Source organism: Dendrobium catenatum, unplaced genomic scaffold, assembly GCF_001605985.2.
Source record: "Dendrobium catenatum unplaced genomic scaffold, ASM160598v2 original_scaffold_67303, whole genome shotgun sequence".
Taxonomy (NCBI): Eukaryota; Viridiplantae; Streptophyta; class Magnoliopsida; order Asparagales; family Orchidaceae; genus Dendrobium; species Dendrobium catenatum.
The window spans coordinates 462,129-488,205 of NW_021385752.1; the positions used below are offsets into that span (position 1 = coordinate 462,129).

General features: G+C 36.7%; 1 protein-coding gene across 3 annotated transcripts in view; it reads left to right on the plus strand.

The window, feature by feature from the left end:
• The window catches only part of LOC110101779 (mediator of RNA polymerase II transcription subunit 34), a 96,783-nt gene that overhangs the window by 30,154 nt on the left and 40,552 nt on the right, over positions 1-26,077 (plus strand). For 2 of the 3 annotated variants that reach the window (XM_020829838.2, XM_020829840.2), the window contains 12 exons: positions 2,107-2,211; positions 2,307-2,411; positions 2,503-2,625; positions 3,107-3,195; positions 4,478-4,514; positions 4,621-4,654; positions 7,773-7,825; positions 7,892-7,969; positions 8,045-8,110; positions 8,304-8,370; positions 8,467-8,520; positions 21,418-21,525. In XM_020829838.2, coding sequence (XP_020685497.1) covers positions 2,107-2,211; positions 2,307-2,411; positions 2,503-2,625; positions 3,107-3,195; positions 4,478-4,514; positions 4,621-4,654; positions 7,773-7,825; positions 7,892-7,969; positions 8,045-8,110; positions 8,304-8,370; positions 8,467-8,520; positions 21,418-21,525 — 919 coding nt within the window. The remainder of the gene's footprint in view (positions 1-2,106; positions 2,212-2,306; positions 2,412-2,502; positions 2,626-3,106; positions 3,196-4,477; positions 4,515-4,620; positions 4,655-7,772; positions 7,826-7,891; positions 7,970-8,044; positions 8,111-8,303; positions 8,371-8,466; positions 8,521-21,417; positions 21,526-26,077) is intronic. The other variant, XM_020829839.2, reaches the window with a different exon arrangement.

The following is a 26,077-nucleotide window of genomic DNA, read 5'->3' on the forward strand; positions in this document are numbered from 1 at the left end:
TTAAGATAGGTTTTTGATGTTGGGTGGAAGCTCGACAATGTCGTGGTTGGAGGAGGAAGGCTGTGGTTGCTATAAGTTTTGTGAGCTGGTCGACAGCTATGGAGGAGTTGGTGGTGTGTTGGAGGCAATTAGATAGGAAGGAGATGGAGGTGGGTGCGGTAGAGTTGGCACGGTAGCTGAAGTAGGAGGTCGGTTTGAGATGGAGCTTGGCGATTTCCTTAGTGGTTATGGCAATAGGTGGGGTAGATTGTGTGAAAGAGGTCAGTTGTGGAAGGAAGGTTGCGGTTGTTGAAGATTTTTAAGTGAGCTAACAACTATGGAGGAGCTGGAGGAGTTGGTTCTGTTTAAATAGAGATTTGTGTATCTAGGAGAAAAAAAAAAATGCAACATGCCCATCATTATGACAAGATGGGAATATGACGTTGAACTTCAAATGAGGTTTTCGAGGATGGAAATGATTTGATAAGTTTTTTTTAATAATATATTTGAGTGATTTTATTATAAAATTAATTAAAATAACATACAAAGGGACAAAATAGATGTGAATTGACACCTCACGCAATCTCTAGTTTCCTGTGCGGCTTGATTTGCGTGCTATCATCTCAGCATGGGCAAATTTTGCATTTCACTTCATGCGACAACCTTACAATATGGTACATTTTTTAGGTAATTTTGACATTTCAGATGCGTCAGCGTAGTCCATTTTGTAAACAGGTGATGCTTGGGTGACTTTATGTAAGATTGAATCTGTGGTATGTCATTTTCGACCCCATTCACTTGAATTTAGCATACATTTTTTGATTTGTATTTTCGATGGTCTGGACGCAATGGGGCAATCCATTTCTCTAATGGATGACTTTTGGATGATTTTGCACAACGTCGCATTTGTTGACCGCCATTTTTGCCGTTTGATTTAGTCAAGTATGGAGGATGTCCTTTGATAATTTCAGTGCTCTAAATACATTGGTGTAGTCCGATTTGCGAATGGGCATTGTTTTGGTTGATCATAGTCGGGGTGCTTCAAACTTTTTTCCCACGACATCGCATTTGTTGATCGCCGTTCTTGTCGCACGTGCTTGAATCGAATGAAATGGAGCTCGATGATGTGTTTTATGCCCATGTTTTCACTCTTGAACTATGATGCTTTTTAATGCCAATATTCTTTACAGTTAAAGTGTGGTAGGTCTAAAAGCATGGAAACATGCATATTAGATGTCTTCTTTATGTCATGATGCCATGATAAGTCTGATTTGCAGTTTGGTAATGAAATGAAGGATTTAAAATGATTCTTACCGGCTTAGTAGCTTGAATGCTACTCAGTTAAACCCATGATTTTCTTGGCTAAATTCGTTGGAAACTTGGTATTTTCTTTAGCCTTTATATGTTGCAGTAACAGCTTCCACTTTTCTCATTCATTAAAAGGGGATTTTATGCCGCGTTAGAATTCTATGCGTTCATATCTTTAGCCATCTTTTCTAACTTACTGGGCTCTGTTTTTTTCAAAATTTGCAGAAACAGAAGTTTACTTAATTACACAGTAATATGCTAATATGCACCATTATGTCAAAAATCTTGATCTTGTAGGGCGTGCTTTCTCTTTTTTTAAATTATTCTTTCTGATCTTCCTATTCTAGATTGTTACTATCCAAAGTCTCATCTTACCTACACCGATAGTTGCAGTTGTGCAGGAAGCACATTGTTATAGTCAGTGGGGGCATGATTTCTGTCCAGACTACTCGAATCTTGGGATCTTTAATTTTCAATTTCTTCAGGTTCCTCTGGTTGCTTAATATGTAACAGTAATAGCTTCCAGCTTTCTCACTTATTAAAACAGGATTTAAGGTACTGTAAAAATGCCTTGCGGTCATATCAGTAGCTGTCTTTTTTTTTTTTTTACATTACAGAGCTCTTTGTTTCTTTCAAAAAATTTCAGAAACAGAAATTTGCTTAAATAGACAATAATATGTTAATATGCAACACTATGTTAAAATATTGATCTTGTATGACATGCATCCTCTTTTTTGAAGTGTTTTTTATAACTTCCTGCTCTAGATTGTCACTATACAAATTTTCATCTTACCTACACTGATATTTGCGATTGTGCAGGAAGCACATTGTTGTAGTCAGTGGGGACATGATTTCCGTCCAGACTATAAGAATCTTGGGATCTTGAAGATTCAATTTCCTCATGTTCCTCTTGTTGCTTTAACTGTATGCTCCAGATGAGACCTACTTGACAGGTTATGATTAGAAATTTAATGTCATGCTAATTGATATTCTTAAGTTAATTGCTTTAGAGCTTTTAGGCAACTGCGACTTTCAAGGTCCAAACAGATCTAGTGGAAATGCTGCATATTCCTAAATGCGTAAAGTTCATAAGTACAGTCAACAGGCCCAACCTATTCTACAAGGTGAAGAACTTTTATATTTAGTATTCATTGTTGTTTTCAGCTGATTTAATTTTGCTGTTTATCTTATTCTTTTGTATCTCTTGAGCAATAGGTGCATGAAAAGTCATCAGTTGGCAAGGTGGTCATTGATCAAATTGCAGAATATATCAGGTCATCTTATCGCAACAGTGAATCTGGGATAGTTTATTGCTTCTCTAGAAAGGAATGTGAGCAGGTTTGTGGATATCTCTCATTTGGTTTTACTCCCTGTCCTTTTTCTGTATGTATGGAAATCTTGGTATATTTTTGCAAATACAAAATTTATGAAGAATTCTTAATGTGGATTCCACGATCTACTCATACCGGCTAGTAAGAGTGCATGTGCATCAAATGCACATTGTATAAAATTTTAGGTATTCATTCAGAAATGTGAATAAGATTCCTAAGCTCATTTTTATTAAATTGTTAAAATAATATATTTAATAAAGTATTCAGTCTGCATACATTGATCTTTGCATGTAATTTAGCAAATCAAAGCTGAGTTAAGTTTAACAACAGCTCAAAATGTCCAAAATAACTTACTTTTTAATTCTTCGTCTTGTTGCAGTTTTGTTAGGTTCTTATCATTCAATCTGCTTGCATCAATCTCTGTGTGCAATTTTCTGATTCTTCAAATGCTTTCCCAAAATTATTCTACTTGAATATTCTGAATATAGGTTGCAAAGGAATTGAGAGAACATGGGATATCAGCAGACTATTATCACGCTGATATGGATGTGGTTGCTCGAGAGAAAGTTCATCTTCGGTAAGAATGGAGATGTTTCCGGATAAGATTTTAATTATTAACGCTGCCTTTTTGGTACCTATTACCATTTTTTTCATGTCCAGTTAATCTCTTTAAGCATTTTTCTCATTTTATGGTTCTTTTAAATTTGGCTTGATTCTATACGGGCATGGAGGCACATTTTAAGCACCTAGTGCAAGATGATCCAGCAATTTAAGTTTTGGGGGTGGTTGATGTAAATTTTGGCAGTGTTGTGTTAAGCTATTTGTGTGAATTTAATACATATAGGAGATCAAAGCAAATTGTGAACATTGTTATTCTGTGGTTTTTTATCCCTTGCAACCAGAAATAATGATATCGTTGAAGAAGTTGCCGTTCTAAATACCAAGTTTATAGATGGTCTTAATTTCTTTAAACTATAAAAGAAAAGGAGATTATCCTGTTTGTTGTCACAATTTTGCATGGGTGACAGATATTGCATTGATGAGCCAAATCATTGAAGGATTTGTGCTCATTGCAGTGTGCTATCAATAGTTTGCGGGCTAAGTTGAATATTGTGGATTTTGTTAAAATAAGAAAATATGGAAGAAGGAGAAATAACTATGTACAATGTTGTTTCCTATGTGTGGAGTAGAAATAACAAATTTGTTATCGGAGGTAAATGACCTAGATATCCTTCCTGGTTGATGGGAGCTGACTGGAAATTTTAGGATTAATATTTAGGATACGTATCATGGATTTATGCTTTTGCCACAGGGCATGATGCACTTAAACGGCTGCTGTCCGAAGGTGCACAATCCGTTTCGAAGGATTTAGTTTACTATCAACAGTTAGTTTTTGGTATTCAATTTTGACTTTTGTCATTTTATCCACCAATTTTTATGGCTTGTGTGCATGTAATGTGAAAGGAGATTTCATTAACTTTTTAAACATCGGATGATATGAGTAAAGCAGGCTTACAAGGTAAATAATCATATCATGCAAATTTTCGAAGTTCACCATAATTGATTATGCTGAAGCTCTTGTAGAAATAAAAGAACGATGAATTTTTGTTTGAAACTAATTTGGAGAATGTGAAAGCTTTAGGCATGTTAATTTATTTCTGCAAAATTTCTGATATTACTTTCGTAAATTTAAGACTGAGCAGAATATGATTGTTTTATTTAAAAAGCTGCACTTTTAGTTTCTTTTAAATTCTTTCTCTTCTTTTGTTGGTTTGGTTTAGATGTTGTGTTTGTGCTTTGGTGGAGGAACGGCATATTCTAATGGAATTTTCTTTTTGATTTTAACTTCATTGTAACAGATGGAGCAACAGCAAATTGCAAGTTATTGTTGGTACGGTATGTATTGCCTATGCTTAAATGCTTTCTATTTTACTTCCTATTTTTCTCTATATCCTTTTCTTATGTCCTTGCAAGTATTTAATGGACTATTTGATAATTGTAGGTGGCATTTGGAATGGGAATCAACAAACCCGATGGTACAATTGACTATCTTTATTGCATTAATATTTTCCTTTTTATTTATGAAGGCCAGTCTTGCTTTAATAAACTTCACACAATTTTGTAAAATTAAAGAGAAATTAATTCAATGCTAGAAGCACTATGTTCCAAATTGATTTTTATTTTATGATTAACATAGATTTCAATTAAAATTTGTGTTCTTTATCTTTAATTTATGAGAACTTTATTTGAACTCTGAATCTTTTGTTTAGTCTACTAGATTTACTTTTGTTTATATTAGATCTTTCTGCTCTGCTTTCTAGCTAAGCTTCTTCATTAATCTGGAAACTTTTTATTGATCTAGTTTACAGCTGAGCAGAAAACCAGTGGTTACCTTCTTAAATTATTCTGGAGGGTAAATTCTGTCATTTATGTGAAATGTTTTTTTCATTACTAAACTTACACGGCACAGTTCTTAAAGCACCTAGGTGTTGCTGATAAAGCAAATGTTCTTGTACATGCATTTATGTCCATGCATGTGGATGGCATTTTTGGGGTCTTGTTGACAAAATAACTAATGCTTCAGATGGTGATAACTGTCATCTGTTATTTTTGGCACATTTTTCAAGGAGAGAGAGAGAGAGAGAGAGAGAGAGAGAGAGAGAGAGAGAGAGAGAGAGAGTGGGAGAACATAAGTAGTATGTATATGGGACTATCAATTTAGTTATTGTATTGTATTGTATTTGGATCTAACCTTAATTGATGCAACTCATTCATTGTCAAATCAAACTTGAGTTCTTCAGCATGCAATTAAAAGTCGTGAATGTAAATATAACCTGTGTCATGGTAAACATGACTCAATCCATTCAAGAAGTGCTTATATGACAACCCACATATCACGATAAGCATTAGTACTACTATTTACGAAGGATCTGAGCATGTCCTCAGCGAGGGAGGGAGGGAGAGATAGATAGGGAGAGAGATAGAGGGCGGGAGCGGAAGCAAGCGAGTGAGCATGTGTGTGAGAGAGAGAGAGAGAGAGAGAGAGAGAGAGAGAACATAAGCAGTATGTACTCATGTTTTCAAGGGTCCGAAAGAGGGAGAGTGTGAGAACAGAAGTAGTATGTACATGGGACTATCAATTTAGTTATGGTATTGTATTTGGATCCAACCTTAATTGTTGCAACTCATTCATTGTCAAATCAACATGAGTCCTTTAATGTGCAATTAAAATGTGTGAATGTAAATACAACCTGTGTCATGGTAAACATAACTCAATCAATTCAAGAAGTGCTTGTATCCACCTCTATTATCAGAACCCCCGTATCATGATAAGCTTGAGTACTACTCTTTTAGAAGGATATGAGCCTTTGTCCTCTCACATTACACCACTTATCCACATATTTGAATAGATAAGATTTTTAGTAGATATTTCATCTTCTTTGATTCACACAGCCATATTTAAATACATAAATCTCAACTATTCAAATTTTCATATGCACGATGTATGGTACGTCAGGAAAAATGCTATTTTCCTTTTAAAATGATAATAGTCTTACTCTTTCTCTCCTTCTATTTATATGAGATGGAGAGGGAGAGATTTAAATAAATCAATGATGGAGAGTTTGGTAAAATCATCAATGTTTGACGAGGGAACATCGATGTTTGCAAGGATCCACAGAAGGTTAGTTTGACATAAAACTAATAAATGAATAAGGGTGAAGTAGGGTTATAACAATAATAAAACACAAAATTAGGAGCAAGACAGTAGCATGGTAGAAAAACTAAGAAACATATCAACTAAACTGAGAACTAATAACAAAAATAATGATAGTTGAGAAGCAAGCCAATTGTGTGGCAGTGCAGTAATATTATTTCATTGGCCAACAATACCCCAAAGGAATACTTTAAAAGAGAAATTAATTGTTGCTTTACATATCTAGAAAAAAAAGATAACACAGAATATTGCATGATATGAGGTAGATCCAAGGGAAAAAATATTGGAAAAAATTATACTAAGAAGAAATATGTTACAATAGATGAGTAGTATGAAGGATACATCAAAAGCACACAAGCTCGCTATCTCAAGCATTTAATGTTAGGACAGTACCATCTGTGTGATGGAAGAGGAGAAAATGACAGAAGCATAAAAAAGACAAAATCTCGATAAGTAGAGGATCATAAAAGATCGTCAATCATGATTTAGCATTGCTAAATTGGCTTTCATTGAACAAGGTTGAGGAATCTTTGTCCTAGAAGAAGCTCAGTGCATGGTACTAGCACTCTGCATAATGATGGCAATTTGGTGCTGTGTTATGAAGTACTATGACTCACAATGATGATTCCTGCACATACTTTGGCATGTTCATCAACAGTGATATGAAGAGTATTCTTTTATTAGGGGAATGTTTGTTCTCATCATTTGTTCTTCTTGTTAGATATCTTCAAATGTAAGATCGGTACAATTGGTGTTGCTTTTCCATCTAAGAATAAGTTGATTATCTTGATCGTTTTTTATGAATGTTTGACATTGGATTGAACCATGGTTTAAAATCCTTAATTTTTCATTTACGCAATTCTGTGTTCGTGAGGCTTACGCCTCAGACCGCCTCGAGGCTTACGCCTCGCCTCACGGACGAAAACCGCCTCGAGGCGCAGTTACGCAATTTTAAACCTTGGATTGAACGTAGTGATTATATGGATAATGTTAATATAGGATTGTACATAGTGAATAACTGGATAATGTTTGATTACCTACATGAAAGCTTATAAAGGACATTAAAATGTTGTGTGTAAGTATGCAAGCTGATAGAGTTTTATTTGTTTTGTAACTTCAAATACATTTATCTCACGATTTGCACATTGTTTAGTATTTTCCCTTTACATGCGTGATGCATGATTAAATTATTTTGGAAGTTTATAGAATTGACATACTACTAATTCTCCTGGTGTGGATTGAGTTGTGGTTCTTGGCCATCATTTGGATGTTGATCGTCTAGACACTAAATAAAATAAGTTTGTGTGGAAAAATATCTCCATCCCCATATAAGTATGATAGTTTATCGAAAACCTTTTGAGTTTACTTGTCTTGTTTGTTTTCTCCCATAGAAAGCTTCTAAGCTTCCCACTGACTATAGTATTTTTTTTTGAAAATAGTCAGGTTTGTCATTCATCACAGCCTTAGCAAGTCGATGGAAACATACTATCAGGTAGTTCAAATTTGCGTGCATTCTTTACTTTAATCAGAGGATTTACTTTACCTCTTGCGTTTACAGGAAAGCGGGCGAGCTGGCAGAGATGGACTTCCTTCGGAATGCATTCTATATTATAAACCTAGTGATGTTCCACGTCAGGTATTTATTCCAGTTCAAGCTAATCATTTTGAACTATTTTTCTGACAATTGAAAGCACAATCATTGCCTTAACAGAGTTCGATGGTATTTTATGAGAATTCTGGCCTGCAGAATCTTTATGACATTATTAGATACTGTCAGGTAAACATTTTTTTTGCTGAAATTTCTGAATACTTATGATTTCCTGCGGATTTATTAAATGTAAATAGAAAAGCAAGTCAAGCTTATCTGACAATTAATACAAAACTGGAGCTGGAGTATTGTACCTTCATAAAATAGACATGGTGTTCTTAAGATAGAGCTCACTAATCTTTTACCCCATATGTGTTTAAAGTCCAGGAGATGTTGCCGAAGAAATGCTATCTTTCGTCATTTTGGAGAGCCCCTGCAGGACTGTAATGGTAACTCTTAACATGCATTAAGAAACCACCATTTTGATTATATTATGGAAAAAGAAATTTGTATGAGTCTCCGTGATGTGGCCATGAATATGTCAGGTATGTGTGACAACTGTGCATATGGAACAGTGCTGACGGAGATTGATGTCACTGGTATGATAATGTTTCATCATTTGGTTTCTTTGCCTGTGGTATTGTTCTATAGAATATTTACTTTTCCATGACATGCTAGTTCCAATTCATGGAGCTCATATTTATTTTTTTATGCGTTGCTGCTTTGCCTTTTAAATAAATATTGACCGTAGAGAGCAGTGGAATCTGGTCCTTCGAGTGCTGGAATTTATCATTAGGCTTCATTTGTTGTCCTTGTGCTTCAGTATCATCTTTTCCATAACATCTGGTAGTTTTATAGTTACATCGAAACCTGATAAGTAAATACATTTGTCGGTTATAATATTCTACTCTAAAAACTAGTTGGGTCTAAAGACTAAAATAAACTGAGTAAATACAAATAGGGTTAACCAAATATTAATAAAAAGCTAATTCCTTCTGTTTACATCCTACGGCTGTGCTAGGATTGCTTCCATATCCTGCAACTGAACTGTTTATTGGTTGTCATTGCTGCTGGGAACGTCTGCATCCTGCTGCTTGGTTGGTTTCTGGCTGCTGGTGCTGTTAAGGACGTCGTCACCCTGTCGTGACGGCTGGTGCTTGCGTTAGGAGTTTTGCCTCTTTGATGACATACTCAGATGTGGGTATTATTATCTTTGCCATGTCTTTCAACATTTCTGGCCCAATCTTCTCACTTATCGTGAATTGTAGTGGGGGTCCAAACGAATAAATTATTGCCTAACATTCCCGTTAGCATGAAAAGTAACCATATGTTCTAGGTTGAGCGAGGGAAATGATGCCAAAGAGCATGAAAAATAACCTTATGTTCAAGGTTGAGTGAAGAAAATGGAGCACAAAGAGCTGAGAAATTTTCCTATGAAGCATCTTTCAGAGCTATTAATGTCCATTGTAAAAAGATCTGGCGGTGAGAATGATGGAGGGTGAGAAGCTAGAATTACATTCAATAAATTGAGGGGTCGGTGGTTATTGGTGAGATCAAGTAGTGAGGTGGGAAAGACTGGCAGATCACCTTTGAAGGCTTTGAAGATAGAAATATGGAAGACTGGATGAATTTTGCTTTCTGGAGCTAGTGCCATGCAACTGGGCTGATAATTGAGTGAACTTGAAAAATGTCAATTTAGAATGTATACGATTCACCACGAAGGATTGTTGAAAAGGTTGTAGCCTAACCATGAGCTACTCAGAAATGGTTAATCGGACATCCTGTCAATGATGATTGGCTATCACCTTCATTCTGTGTTGATCCTGCTGCATATTTTGGCAGAATTTTTTGAGTAGTGTGTCATGATCTATCAAAATAGCATCAATAGAAAACAATGTTTGAGTGCCACGAACATAAGGACATAAGGAATGGTTGGTGGCAATCGACCATAAAGAATGAAATGGGGTGATTATTTTGCAAAAGAATGGGGGCACCTGCCTCAATATTAATGGTTTAGTAAAGTTAGACAATGCTAAGACAAAAGCGGAAGTCATTGCAAGTCTTAGATTACTAAAAGATGTAGAAGCATGAGTGTCTCATTTAAAAGTATCTTTCTTAAGTTGGTTAAGTTAGTCTGTTAAAGGAGTAGCAATAGAAGCATAATTTGATATAAACTGACGATAATATCCTTTTAAACCCAAAAAGGCCCTAAATTGATGTAATGACAAAAGAACGGGTCTGATCTTAATTGCTTCGACTTTGTTAGGATCGACTTGTACATTACCAACAAAGAAAAAATAAACAACTTATTTAATTGTGTTTGATAGAATTGACATACACTCAATTTAAAAAAAAATGGATTAGACATTAAAAATTTGAAGATAATACGCAAATGATTATAATGAAGGGTTAAAGGAAGGTTTTAAATTAAAATACAAGAACAATACCAACAAGAATTCCCACTATGTGTGCTTGACTATATTAATCCTTTTTGCTCTTGTGTCATATGAAGAGTCAAATTCTTATTTAAATATTACAAAAAAGACCGTTTTTAATATTTTCCAAAGTTTTTTTAGGTCTATTTCTACCTTTCTTAATATATATCAGATCTAATACATCAACTCTCCTAACAGGGTTGTTAGAAGGTCAACATTTTATGTGATCAAACCATCTATTTTTTTTATTTTTTATTTTTTTATTATTTATCATTTTTATTTATTTTATTTTTATTTTTTTTGTGACCAAACCATCTAAGTTGACTCTCTGTAATCAGATTAGGGTTTAGGACATAAGGATTTAGAATGTGTACGATTCACCATGAAGGAGAGTTGATGTATGTTCAAAATAATGTTTTGCCAATTTAGAATGTGTACGATTCAGAACGAAGGATTGTAGAAAAGGTTGTAGCCTAACCATAACCTACTAAAAAATGGTTAATCGGACATCCTGTCAATGATAATTGGCTCACCTTCATTCTGTGTTGATCCTATTGCATATTTTGGCAGAAATTTTTGAGTAGTGTGTCATGATCTATCAAAATAGCATCAATAGAAAACAATGTCTGAGTGTCACAAACATAAGGACATAAGGAATGGATGGTGGAAATCGACCATAAAGAATGAAATGGGGTGATTGTTTTACAAAAGAATGGCACCAATAGCCACAATGGGGGCACCTACCTCAATATTTATGGTTTAGTAAATTTAGACAATGCTAAGACACAGGCGGAAGTCATTGCAAGTTTTAGATTACTAAAAGAAGTAGAAGCATGAGTGTCTCATTTAAAAGTATCTTTCTTAAGTTGGTTAAGTTTGTCTGTTAAAGGAGTAGCAATAGAAGCATAATTTGATATAAACCGACGATAATATCCTTTTAAACCCAAAAAGGCCCTGAATTGATGTAATGACGAAAGAACGGGCCTGATCGTAATTGCTTCGACTTTGTTAGGATCGACTTGTATATTACCAAAAAAGACAAAATAAACAACTTATTTAATTGTGTTTGATAGAATTGACATACACTCAATTTAGAAAAAAATGGATTAAACATTAAGAATTTGATGATAATACACAAATGATTATAATGAATGGTTAAAGGAGGGTTTTAAATTAAAATACAAGAACAACAACAACAAGACTTCCCACTATGTGTGCTTGACTTCATTAATCCTTTTTGCTCCTGTGTCATATGAAGAGTCAAATTCTCATTTAAATATAACAAAAAGACCGTTTTTAATACTTTCCTACTAAGTTTTTTTAGGTCTATCTCTACCTTTCTTAACATAGGTCGGATCTAATATATCAACTCTCCTAACAGGGTTGTTAGAAGGTCAACATTTTATGTGACCAAGCCATCTAAGTTGACTCTCTATAATATATTGACCTCATTACTAGTGTTGGGGTTGAGTCTCCTAACATTTTATGTGACTAAACATTGAAAAACAAAGATGAACAAAAAATCAGAACTTAGCAAAATATAACTCCCAAGATAACTAGTTGCTCACCAACAAACCGACTAGAACTTCTCTCTCTTAGCTTCTAGCTAGTGCATAATCAAACTCCTTAGCAACACACTCTCTAAACTAAAATGTGCAAAGGAATGATGTGGGCTCCGAAAATTCGGCCTTGGCCTCCCCGCCGCGCTTTCCTTTTTATTCATTCGGCGAGGGAGTTTTAACGAACTAAGTTTCGAGGTAAATTTTGGAAGGCAGATGGGTTTGTAGATAAGACACTACCCAGAGATTTCGCCCTCATTTTGTGAGGACTTTATAATCTGAGTTCTGGTTTCCTATAGGCGCAAGCCCCTATAGTTTTTACCCTCTCGAATCACTGAGAGAGAACTTTCCGATTAAGGCTTAGTCGGTCAATTAGATAGTTAGAGATAGTGTATCTGCCATAATTAAGCAGGCAATGGGTTTGGATTGTGGGGGGTAAATCGTGGATTTACTTCGGAAAGATTTGGAGATTTGGAAAATATTTTAAGTAAATTTAAAAATAAGAAATTTTCCACACTCCGATGACACTTAAAGGGATGTGTGGGGAATGGGTGATGGGCGACTCAGATCATAGTTACCGTGAATCGCATCATAAGTCTAGGTTCACGTTAGTCGGCATTTCCACGGGCCGAGATCGTGCGTCACAGTAGAAAGTTTTCTCGAAGTCTGGTAGTGTCCGCCGTACCAGGGGACTAGAGAGATGGTAGTGCGAGGCGCCAAGTACACTTAGATACCTAGACCAGAAAAGCAGGGAAGGTATTCATTAGATGAAAAGTATTTACTGGCTGTGATGAGTTTGGGTCCGGCCAAGGTACGCCGGGCGAGAGTCGAGGGGTTTGCTTCGAACCCTATGTATTACCTGCAGGCATCTGTCGTCCAGGGAGACCTTGTAGACCTAGGTATGTGTTTGTTTATAGGCGGAACATATCAGTTTGAATAACCTTAGCTCTAACCGGAAGAGGATTTGTGCCCTATTGCATCTCATGCAATGGGTCCTATTGAGTTCGAATATCTCAAGAAGTTGTTTGATGCCATTAGGAGCGCGTAATTGACTCTGGCCTACACTAGATTTTGTCGGTGGTGGCCCTTCTGGGCGTGAAGAGACCACAATCGGTTCAGAGGCCTCCGGTCCCGCTGCATAACCGTTTCATCTGCGGTGCCTTATGGGCGGCAATAGCGTTCGGTTAGAGGACACGTACTGCGACGTCCTTAACTGGCGGCCCAGGAGAATGTTTTGAAAAATTGGATTCCTCCTAGTGATATTTTCGACTAGGCATTTTGCTCTTTGTGAGCTGAAGTAAATTTTGATTTGTCCACCCCAGCAAACGGTTGAGGAGGGTGGATGGATTTTGCTTTAAGAGTTGATGGATAAATTTCAATTTTAAATATCTTGGAATTTGGGATTTGTAGAGTTTTTGGTTTTTGGGTAGAGCTTGCATTTTGAATGGACTTTTGGGAGACATTTAAAAGATGCCTGAAATTGACCCCTCCGGTTGAGATCTTCATTCAACACGGCCATCATCGGAGTGTTCGGGGTCATTTCTCTTTATTCGATTGGACCTTGTCAACTCCACCAAGCTATTGATCGAGGATCGGGTTTCTTGTAGGTTTTGTGCCTTTGTTTATGAATTTTCTTGATTTTAGGCCTTGAAGGCTGAATATGAATGCATTAAAATAAATATTCCAGTCGACTTCGTGACTGCATATTCATTCAATGATTCGAGCCCTGTCTACTCCTATTTGCTTGCTTAGGAGGATCGGGCTTCTCATAGGCTTCGTGGCTTGCAGTGAATTCTTTTGATTTTAAGCCTTAAAGGCCTAATATGAATGTATTGAAACAAATACACTGGTCACCACAACAGTGTATTCTTTTAAAGGTTCAAACCCTGTCGACTTCTATTGGTCCGTATAGAAGGATCAGGTTCGAACTAGAATTCACTTATTGACCCGCGTAGCATCCCTAGGCGTCACGTGTGTACCAATAACACGCTCGCCGGGGCCCAAGCGGGTTACGATTGAATTTACCCCTTTTGTGTACCTATGTGCATACAATACTACGGTGCACTTGTGTGGGGGTACTTTGAAATATTTTGTAGTTGTGCAGGTAACAGTCATTTGAGTGCGCACAACTTTTTCATTTGAGGGCTTATACACGCCTTCTGTCCGCTAGCATTGGTATTGCGGATCCGGTGGCGTGGCGTTTTGACGTTGACTCCCCTTTCTCATTCACCGGGGATGGGATTTTCTTGACTTTGGAGTCCGTTGCTTTGAAGAGAACTCCCTTTGAGGTTGTCAGTGTAGTGAACTTGTTATTTCTGGTGTTTGTGGGTATTAGAGCTATTTTCTTCTCAAGTATGGAACTAAGAAAAGACTTTGGAACACCGGGAAGTCTGATTCTAATTTGTTCAAATATTTCCTCTCTTCTGCCAGGGGGTGTCCTTTTTCGTACATCGGTTTGTCTTTGTACCCAGTATACTGACAGCACTTTGATCACCATTGTCGTAGGTGATGCTTGTACTTGTGTCCACAGTGGTTCATTGTACCTACGACACATCCACTATTGTTATCCACAAGTATCCTTTTGCAGGGGACCGCTGTATTCACTACGACCTCCTAAAACTGTTTGTAGAAGACGCATTGCTTCTGCATCATATCCACCCTTTCACCAATCTCGGGTGGTTATTGTACTTGTTTGACCTCGTAGGGATCGTCGTAGGAGATGTACTTGTGTCCACAGTGGTTCGTTATACATACGACATACACACTATTGTTATCCACAAGCAACTTATACATATTTGCGCGAATCCGTTGCAGCCACTATGAGCTTCCTGGAACTGTTCGTAGGAGACCCATTATATCTACATCATGCCCACCTGTCACCAATCTTAGGTGGTTCTTGATTGTACTTGTTTGTAGAGGACGGTCCTTCCATTATTGGTCTCCCATTTTGTCATCTCAATTAACAGGCATTTGTAGGGATTGTTGTAGGAGTTCATGCATCGAGGTCTTGTAATTTGAATTTTCTCATGCGTGATTCAAACTTTGTCCTTGTATGTGTTTGGATCCAAGTTTAGTTTCATTCAGACTTGAATTCATCAAGTTCACAGGTCTCCCGTTAATGTCGTACAGCCCGAGTTCAAGTACGAATTCAAGTGCTTGTCCGAGTTGATTGTTCATAGTCTTTTTGAAATCCTTTGAGTTCAATTTTGCATTCAAATGATTTCAATTTGGTCCCATTTCGAGTTCATTTCATTTGAATTTGATCTTCAGTTCTGTCTTGATTTTATTTGGATTTGAACTTTTTTTTTTTAGAAATCATTTAGGCTTGTTCTGATTTAGGCCCACAAGTCCTCTGTTTACTTTCAATCAAGTTCGAAAGTCCACTGCTCTTTCTCATTTGAGTCCAGACTCTTGTTCTTTTGAGTGCAAAACAGGTCCAAGTGTAGTAGTATTTCACTCGAAATTTCGGCAGCCTCCCGGCGTCTCCCCCGTTTAGGGGAAAACTACGAGAAAACTGGGCCTTCCCACCACGCGCAATAAAGGCGTGCATGGTAGGTGCCCTCTTTCGAGAACACCGCGGCCGTAACTTTTCTACCCACCACGCCAACAAAGGCGTGCATGGGGTCTTTGACGGTACCTGTTACAAGATAAGAGCAGTTTTTTTCCCCCCGCCCGGGGGTACTTATAAATTATTTCGACCGCGCAAAAAAAAAAAGGATACACCAGGCTCGCATGCCCTCGCCGTGTGTGTCAAACCTGTTTCCCTCCTACCACGCTCACTAAAGGCGTGCTTAGGTGGTTTGCCGGTCCGACACGCATATCGAGACAGGAGGGCGAGGGTCGCTCCCTTACCTTGTCGTAGGTGTCGCGCCAGTTGCCCCTCCCACCACGCTTAATAAAGGCGTGCATAGGTGGATCACTGACTCGACACGCATGACGAGGTAAGAGAGCGAGAAGGGAGGCGACTGTCCGCCTCGTCGTAGGCGTCGTATCGGATTTCCTCCTACCACGCTCAACAAAGGCGTGCTTAGGTGGTCTATCGGTCCGTCGTACACGCCGAGGACGGAAGTCTGAGTTTAGGGGTTATACCTTGGGGCCGGCGGATCGGCGGTCGTCGGTGAAGGCTCGGGGACCGAGGTGGGAGAAACATGTTCTTCTTTTTTTATTATTAATCTTAATTAATTTCAATTAATAATAATTAAATTTAATTAATTATAATTATAATTAACAATGATTAATTAAAAATAACATAATTCTCTGGACGGACGGGATTCGGCCGAAGAAGAGTCCGAAAGGAAGAAAGTTAACTGCACAGTGAGCGAGCTCCGTCCGTTGCTTCCAACCAAACTGTGTAACTTCCAATCCTGCTAGAAGGGAAAGTCGGAGAAGGCGCGAAATCGAACCAGCAAAGGAGCCGAAGCAGCGACGTTTGCAATCTCTACACCTTCTGCGAAGTTACGAAGCAAAACAACAACGAAGGAGGAGAAGTGGTGGAAGAGAAGAGCGGACGCGAGAGAGCTCCAGTGCGAGGGAGAGGCCGAAGGCCTCATCCCTTTGGCCATTTAACGATGCGAGACCGTCGTGCGATGAAGCGACGTGAGGTCGTGCGAGACACGACACTGGTCGTGCGAGACACGACACTGGTCGTGCGAGCGACGTGCGACGATGTGGGAGAGGCAGAGCAGGTGAGGTGTTTGATTTTTATTTCTCTCTTTTTTTTGTTACACAGCAGGTCAACAAATGAACTAGGGTTGGGTTTTTTATTTATAACCTGTAAAGCTGATCCCTATGTGGGACCTGTTAAAATAAACTCCAAGCACAAAAATTACAAGGTGAGGAGTCACGATACATAAGTGCTTTAGGTAGCATGCACACCAGCTGTTAAAATTGGGAGACACGTACACCCCGTGAATCTGTTGTACATCTCTTGAACATTTACTTTTGCAAAGAAACAAAAGTTTACATTATTATGTGTCACATGTTATACGACTCTTTCATTAAAATGTGCGTGATGTGCCAAACCACCAAAGGGTGTCGCCTACGAGCCCCCTATTATATTGGAATTTCATTAGGTTCAATAGTTTATTTTCACTTTATTTTTTTAAATCTTTCTAACTTCAGGTTTACTAATATGATGATAAAAATGAAAATATCTATCATAGTTTAAAATTACACAATTGGCTAAGCAATTTTGGCTCTCAAGAGCCTCATTGCCTAAGCAATTTTGGCTCCAGGTGTGGCTTATGCCTCACAAGCGCGCCTCTAAGCCGCCATTGCGCAATATCATGTGAGGCGCATGCCTCTTTAAACCGGGTCCCACCTACTTAAAATGACTTATTTTTTTTGTTATAACATTCGGCTCTAGTGAACTGAACGAAAATTCTCCCGCAAGGCCATTTTCGTTCGCAAAGCTTCTGCTCGGCTCCGCTTGGGTCGCTGTCTATCGCCTCTCGTGCCGGCGCCACCTCACGCCGATGAGTTTATAGGGTCCGACTGCCCTCTACAAGCACTCCACTATTGGTTTTAGGTATTTTTTTTTTAGTTCAAGGAAAGTTTTTTCAAGTTATGGAAAATGTAGGGTTTTCTATTTTTTGAGATTTTTTGTATGTTTTTGAATTTGTGCATTAGGAAATATAGTTAGGGGCAAGGAAAAGACAAATATGTCATTGCAGCCTGACCCTTCTTAGAAATATAGTGTGCAAGTTGATGTAGGAGGCGGCGAGAAGACGTGTATTTAAAATGTAATTTTTGTGATAAGGTGGTGAAGGGTGAAGTTACTCGCATGAAGGAACACTTTTTTGTGGTTATATACTTTGGGACATGATTTTATTGCATCTTTTTTCTTACTTTCCACTAATTTTACTTGTCATTTAGATGTTTATATTTTATGATAAAATCTTACTATTATTTTCCTACTAAAATCCTTAAATTCTCATTTACGCAATTCTTCGTCCGTGAGGCTTACGCCTCACACCGTCTCGAGACTTATGCCTCGCCTTACGGAGGAAAAACGCACCGAGGCTTATTTACGCAATTTTAAACCTTGATCTCTATTTTTATTTTGGGTGCTAAAATCACTAAAGCTCATTATATTATCACAATCATCATTGAAAAACTTATAAAAATATATGATCCACATTTGTTGAGTATTATCTTTTAATAAAATACTTTTTGATCTTCATTTTTGATGCACTTCACTTGAACTAAATTCTTACTTCTATTTTCTCTTAGTTTGGCTAACTTATACATAGATTGTGTAAATCATTTGCTTTATATTACTTTCTTAAACTCTTTATGTCCCGCTTTATTTTTTTTCAATTTTTTGAGCTCTTTCACTCAAACCAATTATTATAACAAAGCTTCATATTTTTTCATATAATATTAGCTTCTTCATTGACATTAAAAATTTAGGATCATAAATTTTACTCTAAAATATATTTTTGTTTGTATTATTTAAATGCCCTCATTTAATCTTATGAAAATATTTTATTTTATTTTTTATATTCCACTGCTTCATTTTAAAGTCCAAAACTAATAAATGATACTGGATACATAAATTTTCTCTCGGAATAACTTCAAAGCCTTTGTAATCTAAATGAGCTATTTTTTTCTAAAAAATAATAAATCTAAATTTTATAATATTCATTCTTATAAGTGATGAGATGCTCCTATTTTTTCTTAAATAAGGTATTAGCAATTATAAAATCATTAGCTAGAGTGAAATTTAAAATGGTCTTTTCACCTTTATCAGTCACTCCAAATACATAGCTAGAATGAATTCTTTTAAAATTTTTTACCTCTCTATCAACATGTTCATTTAAATCCTCTTCAATAAAAATATTTTCCTCAAGAGGTTTCTTTTATATTAATTCTTCTATGTTATTTCAAAATTTTAATTTTGAACATATATCCAAACCTATTTAAGGAGCATAAACAATCATAATATTAATAATCTTAGTATCAATAATAAAATTTAAAGTTATAAATCTATCTCTAGTTTTATTAATTTCTATAAGTTTATCCTTCAAACTCTTATCTATAATTATACCTACACTAATTCAAGTATGAGTCCCACCTGAATATTATAATTAAATCCTAAACTAATAATCTTCTTAGCCTTCCCTCAAACTCATTTAATTTTCTGAATGCATATAATATTTATCTTCCTATGAATCATAATATTTATTAATCTCATTAATTTGCCTATAAGAGAACCTATATTCTAAGTTCATATCATAATTCTAGTTTCATGTACTAGCTTCTTTGCCCACATCCATCTATGATGTGGGAACCCTTGCTTATTTAATAGTCCACCTAAATGCCAATGTAGCGGCCCTTGCACACTTCTTGATGTATTTAGGCCATACAGCTCGTTGTTTTTAGGAAATGTCCTAACATTAATACAATGTATTAAATGATTCATGTCATGATTGTTCAATAATTTTTATGATGGTTGTCTGAGTACGTAACACAACCCACCATTTTTTGCTTAAAAGAGAAAAGTTATTTGTTCGTACTCCGACAAGTGTACTAAAACGTTTGAATTTTTTTGAGAATTTTGTGTGAATGAAATATAAAATGAAAATAGATCGGACTTGATCCTTTGCAAGCAAGTTGGTAGAGTTGACATTGTTGAAATAACAAAATAAAAGATCCAAATACCCTAATAATGATTATGTTGATGAAACATTTGAATTGGATGTGACTTTATTTTACAATTGCTCTTAAATCCTAACAAATTTAAAAAAATTTAAGTGAAATTACATCTCTAAATTTAAAGCAAAATCCATCATCTAAATATGTTTGTTGAGGGTGCTAAATTTTTGAGCAACTTTAGCTCTCAAAAAGTCAAATGTTTAGTTGAGCATCTTTATGATTCATTTTCAGACAGTCTCTTACCAGCAAGGACGTGACAAGTGACTCTAACTAGTGATTTTGTCACAAAATGTACCATAGATAAATGATTATAATTGGGGTTCTCTAACCGGGTGATTTTTGCTGTAAAATGATATCATTAAATTATGGTCATGGCTAAAGCGCACAAATTTTCCATTGGCTAATATCTCTTGAGTAAAGAATCATAGGGTAAGCATGGTTGGGCATAAAGCCCTCTATTGGCTAAGATGGACTACTTAGATAAACATTCACCTCGGGTCTATAAAGTTCCCTTAGATAAAACAACCTAGGGCTATCGACAATGATCCTTCGGTAAAGCTGGGTCGATTATTTTCTCTAAGTAGACTAGGTGCCATATTGACGAGGGATGGCGGAATTATAAAATCTCTGCATATAGTCTGCAAACCTGCTAAGAAAACATGGATGATTCAAAGGCATATAAAAACCAGTAAAAAACTGTAGTTTTTCTCTAATATTTCGTCAATCAAAGACATCAAGTACAATGGAAAGGTAATCAATCACCCATGTATTTAGTTTCAGTCTATTGGAAAGACCACAACTTGAAAATCATAATCATCTTCGCATACAATTGAGACATTCTTTTGAGAAAATCCTGAGGCATTCAGTTGATTATCAAATGTTCATGAAAGTGATTCGTGTTGCATATGCTACGAGATTTAATATTATCAAGGAGAATTGATTTCTTAATATATAATTGGAAAACCATGAAATTAAATTTTAAATGAAAGAAGAATGATCATTCTTATCCTGCAAGAATTCCATCCATATATAAATTGAGCCAAAAATTGTATGGCATGCTGTTATAATTGCTGCTGGTATTGGCCGGTTGCTCCAACAAAAAAGTCAACTTACTTTTACCTTAATAGGTGTCCCATGAAATGACAGCATGTAAACTTATTTGTAATTGGTGAACTTGAACAATTTGGCCTCAATTGGGGTGGTGCATTTGAGCTAGATTAGTCTTTTAAATGTCTGGCAGGATGTAAGTAAAAAAATTCTCATATATTTCTTTCCGACTGTACTCAACGGAAGCCCAACGTACTTTCAATAAACCAGGAAATTCTTGTGTTGGTATTATCCAGGTTGTGTTTAATTCATGTCATACTCAGATGCCCGTTAGGAAGCAATAGAATGACGAATTCAAAGAGAAGGGTTGCATTGCTGGCAGGACCATGTCTTCGTGTCCCATAATAAATCAATGGCTAAGTGATAAAAGCTGACAGACGTTTTATGCATATCCTTAACAGAGTATATAGAAATAAGAAATAGGAGGTTTATTGGAATTTGGTTCAAAGATCATGATGTTAGTACGTATTCACTAAATAGCTGCAAGGCAATTAGCAAGCCACCATTTGATTGATGGTTGCATTTTTCATTATCACACAAGTGATTGCGCTTGTGAAACCACTCCATAATTATCTCTAGTTACACATGCGTTTGCATATATATATATATATATATATATATATATATATATATATATATATATGTGTTTGTGTGTGTAGAAAATAGATATTTTGTATATCAGTTTTAATGTTATGCATTTTACTACAAGTTTTATTTTTTTTTTTAATATTTTTGTCAGGTCATGCTAAAGCCTTAGTTCACTTGTTAAGCGACATGCATGAACATGAGCAGAGGGCAACAATGTTACAGCTAGTTGACAAGTTAAAGGTGAAGATGAAGCAGTTGGGTAAGCTTATTTGTTTGAAGTTTATTCAATTAATTTGTTTTTGCTTGGTTTAGCAGCAAAATCTTGAAGTGAACAACCAAATTTTGGCGGTATCCAATCTTTGTATGCTTGTGTTGCATATCATTCATTAGATGCTTGACGGTTCCTATTTTGTCAAAAGGAAATATTTTAATTTGCTAATTAGACGATGCAATTGAAACACCTTTTGTACTCTGGTTTCATTATTAATTTATGGTCATCTCTACCATTTAATTACATTTCTTCTTGTTGACTTTTTTTTTTCCTTCTGTCATCTGATATTCACTCGCTGTATGGCTTGAGCACACTCTAAGTTTTGCCTATTATTAAAATTCAGCCTCATGATCATTCTAGATAACCAGAATATTCTTTTAGATGTCCATTTAAATATTGATATGCGTGCCTATAATAAGGCATAAAAAGTAAACTTCTAGTAAATTATTCCAGGATGGAAACTAGAAGACATGCATTTTAGCAGCATTTTCAAAGCGCTAAGCTCAATGCTATTTGCAAGGGTTTCTTCTCGCTTTAATGCATAAAATGCAAAATGAAGTGTGTTAGGAAATACTTGAAGTTATCAAGAATCCCTATCAATCTTTGACAAAACAGCAAAAACTTTCCTCCAAACTCCAATGAAAACCAGGGAAAACAGTAACTTAATTGCAAGAATCAAATGAAACGGAAAATATCAAAGATAAAATTGATCCTTTATTCGAGGAGAAATTATTCTGTGCGGAATCCGGTTATAGGACTGTGTTCGGATGCTTACGTGGAAAGTTAAAAGTCCGCCATATTTATTTGACTTGCGTATTGATTAAATATTTATTGCGTATTCGTTGCGTAAAATGTGCGTATTGATTGAGTATTTTATTGCGTATTTGTTGCGTATTTATTGAGTATTTGTTGTGTATATGTTGCACATTTTTTGCTTAATTACTGCTTATTTGTTGCGGATTTCTCTTCGTCTGCAGTAAGTCCGAAAAGACAAATGGGTCGGGTAAGAAGTCAAATGAATATCCTAACTTTTCACGTAAGCTCGCTACGTGTAATGATTTTACTGGCATCCGAACACAGCTCCTATAACCGGATTCCGCACAGAATAATTTCTCCTATTTGAGAGGAGGATCTATCTTTCCCAAATCTCTAGATGCTGCTAGAGCCCAAAAACCTAAGATATCTCAAATTTCAGCCAAATTGAAGATTCCATAATCCTAGGAAAACAAACTATTTAATGCATACAATCAAAAGGACAACTTTGAACAGTCCCTACATTCAAAATTTTCTCCTAACTCCCTTAAAAATCCTTCCTAAACAACTTCCTTGGACTCGGGCGGCCGGATTGGCACGTACAGGTGCCAGATACATCCCACCTCTGTTTCTTGTAAGCCGGTCTCGTATGGACCGAATAGATCGGTCCAGTGGACTGGTCTAACAATACTTCTCTCTCGAAGATCCATTTTGTCCACAAGGTGGAAAGACAACACCTTCCTTAATTTCCTCGTCATAAAAAACGGTAAGAACCTGAAGTGTTCAGTCCTTACACCTATGCCCCAGAGTATACTTTTCGTCACATTTGAAACAGAGCCTCTTCTCCATCATCTCTTATAATTCCATTTCTGTGAGCTTCTTGAAGTTGTTCCCAGGTCTTTCTCTTGCAGTCTTTCCCTAAGAGTATCCAGTGTTGGCTCCTTGGATGCCAATAAGGTGGTGGTCATTCTATACAAGCCTACTGAGCTACTGCCTCTCGTTTCGATCTCCAAGTACCTTTGATTCTCAACCAACTGAGCTATCTTCATAGCATCTCCCATGTCACGAGGCCTCATCACTTTGACTATCAATTGGATCTCTGGTTTCAGTCCTTTCATGATGTTCCCCTCTAGCACGATCTTAAAAAGGTGGTTCAATCGGCTAGCAAGGTACTCGAACCTCTCTCGGTCCTCTATCACTGAATCGAATTGTATCAAAGCAAAGAACTTGTTGTAGAAGTCTCCTCCATTGCCGGTTCGGAATCATTCTAACAGACAATCCTTGAACTCCCTCCAATTCCATATGGGTCGCCGCATGTCTCTCCAATGATACCAAGCCAATGCCTTCCCTTCTAAACATCCAAAGCCTTCCCTTCTAAACATGGCCTGCTGTCGTTAGTCTCTCCTCATCTGTTAATCTATTGACAGTAAAGTACCTTTCCACCCTATAGATTCATCCATGTGCATCATCTCCCTCGAAAATAGACTTCTTCAACTTCTTCACTTTTAGACCACCTCTGTCAGCCCTGTTTCCTCCAAAATTTCCCATTCCCTAAGGGGTGGTTCCCCCAAATTGTGCCAATCATCATTCCTCGGCCCACACCCAAACCTTTTATCACTAGCCCACCTTCTCCCTTCAAATTCAGCACCCTTTCGATCATATTCAATCCCTCGCCTTTCAAATTTGACACCTCTTCGATCACAATCAAGTCTTTTCCTTTCAAGTTCAGCCCCTCTTCTTTCAAATTCAACATCCCTCTACTCATGCCCAACCCCCTCACGCCTCTCCACATACTCTCTACCAGACTTCTTAGGAATAGGCCCTAGGGGAGGCCTTTTTATATTTCTTCTAAAATTTCCACCTCCTGATCCTCCCTTCGTCTGATTGGCTTAGGTTTTTCTCCATTTCTCTAGCTGTCGGCATGGTTTAAAATTGCGCAATATGAGGCTCGCCTTGAGGCCTGCCTTTGCGCAATTCCAGTAAAAAACGCCTCGATGCTTACTCCTCGAGTTTTTTTATGAGGCTTGCGCCTCAACTTGGTTGAGGCCCTGCCCTCCTCGCCTCACGCTATATATATTAAAACTTACATAAATCTTGAAGTAAATGCCCGACATTGGACTCTATAGGAGAGAAGGAAGGGGAGAGCAGTTCATCATAATGATGATTCAAATGAAGAACCCCTTAGTGATGACAGTGCTGATGACTTATGAGTTCTTATGTGATATGTCATTGCTATTTGTTTTTGGAAATTGGAATTATATGTTAATGAAAAGAATACTGGGATTTGGGAAAGATAAAATTTTGAGTTGAACTATATTTCATGTTGTCTTATTATTGGGATATTTTGATTTCACTTCATATCTTATACTTTTTTATATTTTATATTATTCACTTATTAGTATATAAAAAAATTATCATTTTATGTTTACGCAATCTTTTGATTTTGAGGCTTACGCCTCAAAACGCCATGAGGCTTACGCCTCGCCTCACGAATGAAAAATGCCTCAATACCCGAATACACAATTTTAAACATTGGCTGTCGGTGACTTCCCTCACCTCCAACAACATTTTTTTTTGTTTTGACCCTCGAGCACTTTCTTCAACATCTCCCCCAGGATGAAAAAATTTGAATCGATCTTATCAAGGATTATTGAAATTTCTTTCTTTAAATCTGAAACATGAGTTTGTCGATCTGAAATTTCAGATTTCATTTGTACGATCTCCCCATCGAGGTGTTTTTCCAATGCATCCACTTTCTTGGCCGCCATCAATACTCGAATTTTTGTTGGATAAAAAAATCTGAATCTCAATTCCAAAAAACAGCAAAATAGCCCCCTTCTGGCTAACAATGAGCCGTTGATTTTCACCCAAACAGTCTCAAAATCTACTATGATACCAATTTTATGAAATACCTACGTCATCAATAATCCCTATCAATCTTAAGATAAGTTAAAGAAAAATTTTCTCCAAACTCCAATGAAAACTAGGTAAAATAGTAATTTTATTGCAAGAATCAAATGGAACGAAAGAAAATACCAAGATACAGTTGATCCTCAATTCGAGAGGAGGATCTATCTCTCCCAATTCTCTAGATGCCACTAGAGCCCAAAAACCTAAGAGATATGAAATTTTAGCCAAATTCAAGATGCCATAACCGTAGGAAAGCAAACTATTTAAAGCATACAATCAAAAGGAAATCTCTAAATAATCCCTACATTCAAATTTCCCTCCTAACTCCCTAAAAAATTCCTTTATAAATTGCTCCCTTGGACCTGGGTGGTCGGATTAGCACGTACAAGAGGTGGATACATCCCGACTCTATTTCCCGTAAGCAGGTCCGGTATGGACCGGCTAGATCGGTCTAACAAAGCGTTGTATTCTAATTGGCTAAACTAAAACCACATCTAGTAATAATTTTTACAAATAAAATAATATATTCAATAAAAATACCTTCTAGTTAACTGAAAGCCCCCCTCAAAAAATAATCTACAATAGAAATGATGAAGTAATATAAATGCTCTTGAGATTGAGTGAACAACTAGACACCAAGAGGTTGGGATTGGGCGAAGTAAGAGACTGTATGAAGTGAGACATTAGAAAGCATTCTTGCAATTAAGTGCTAAATGAGAAACTACTAATGCTAGTTACAAGTGTCATGACCCATATGGATACTCGAATTAAAGAGGCGGGAATGGACGATCGGATGATTAATACATTTCTTTCAAATCCATAAATAATTAACATCTAACATCTACATAATAGTTAAGAGCCACTAACAAATTTACAA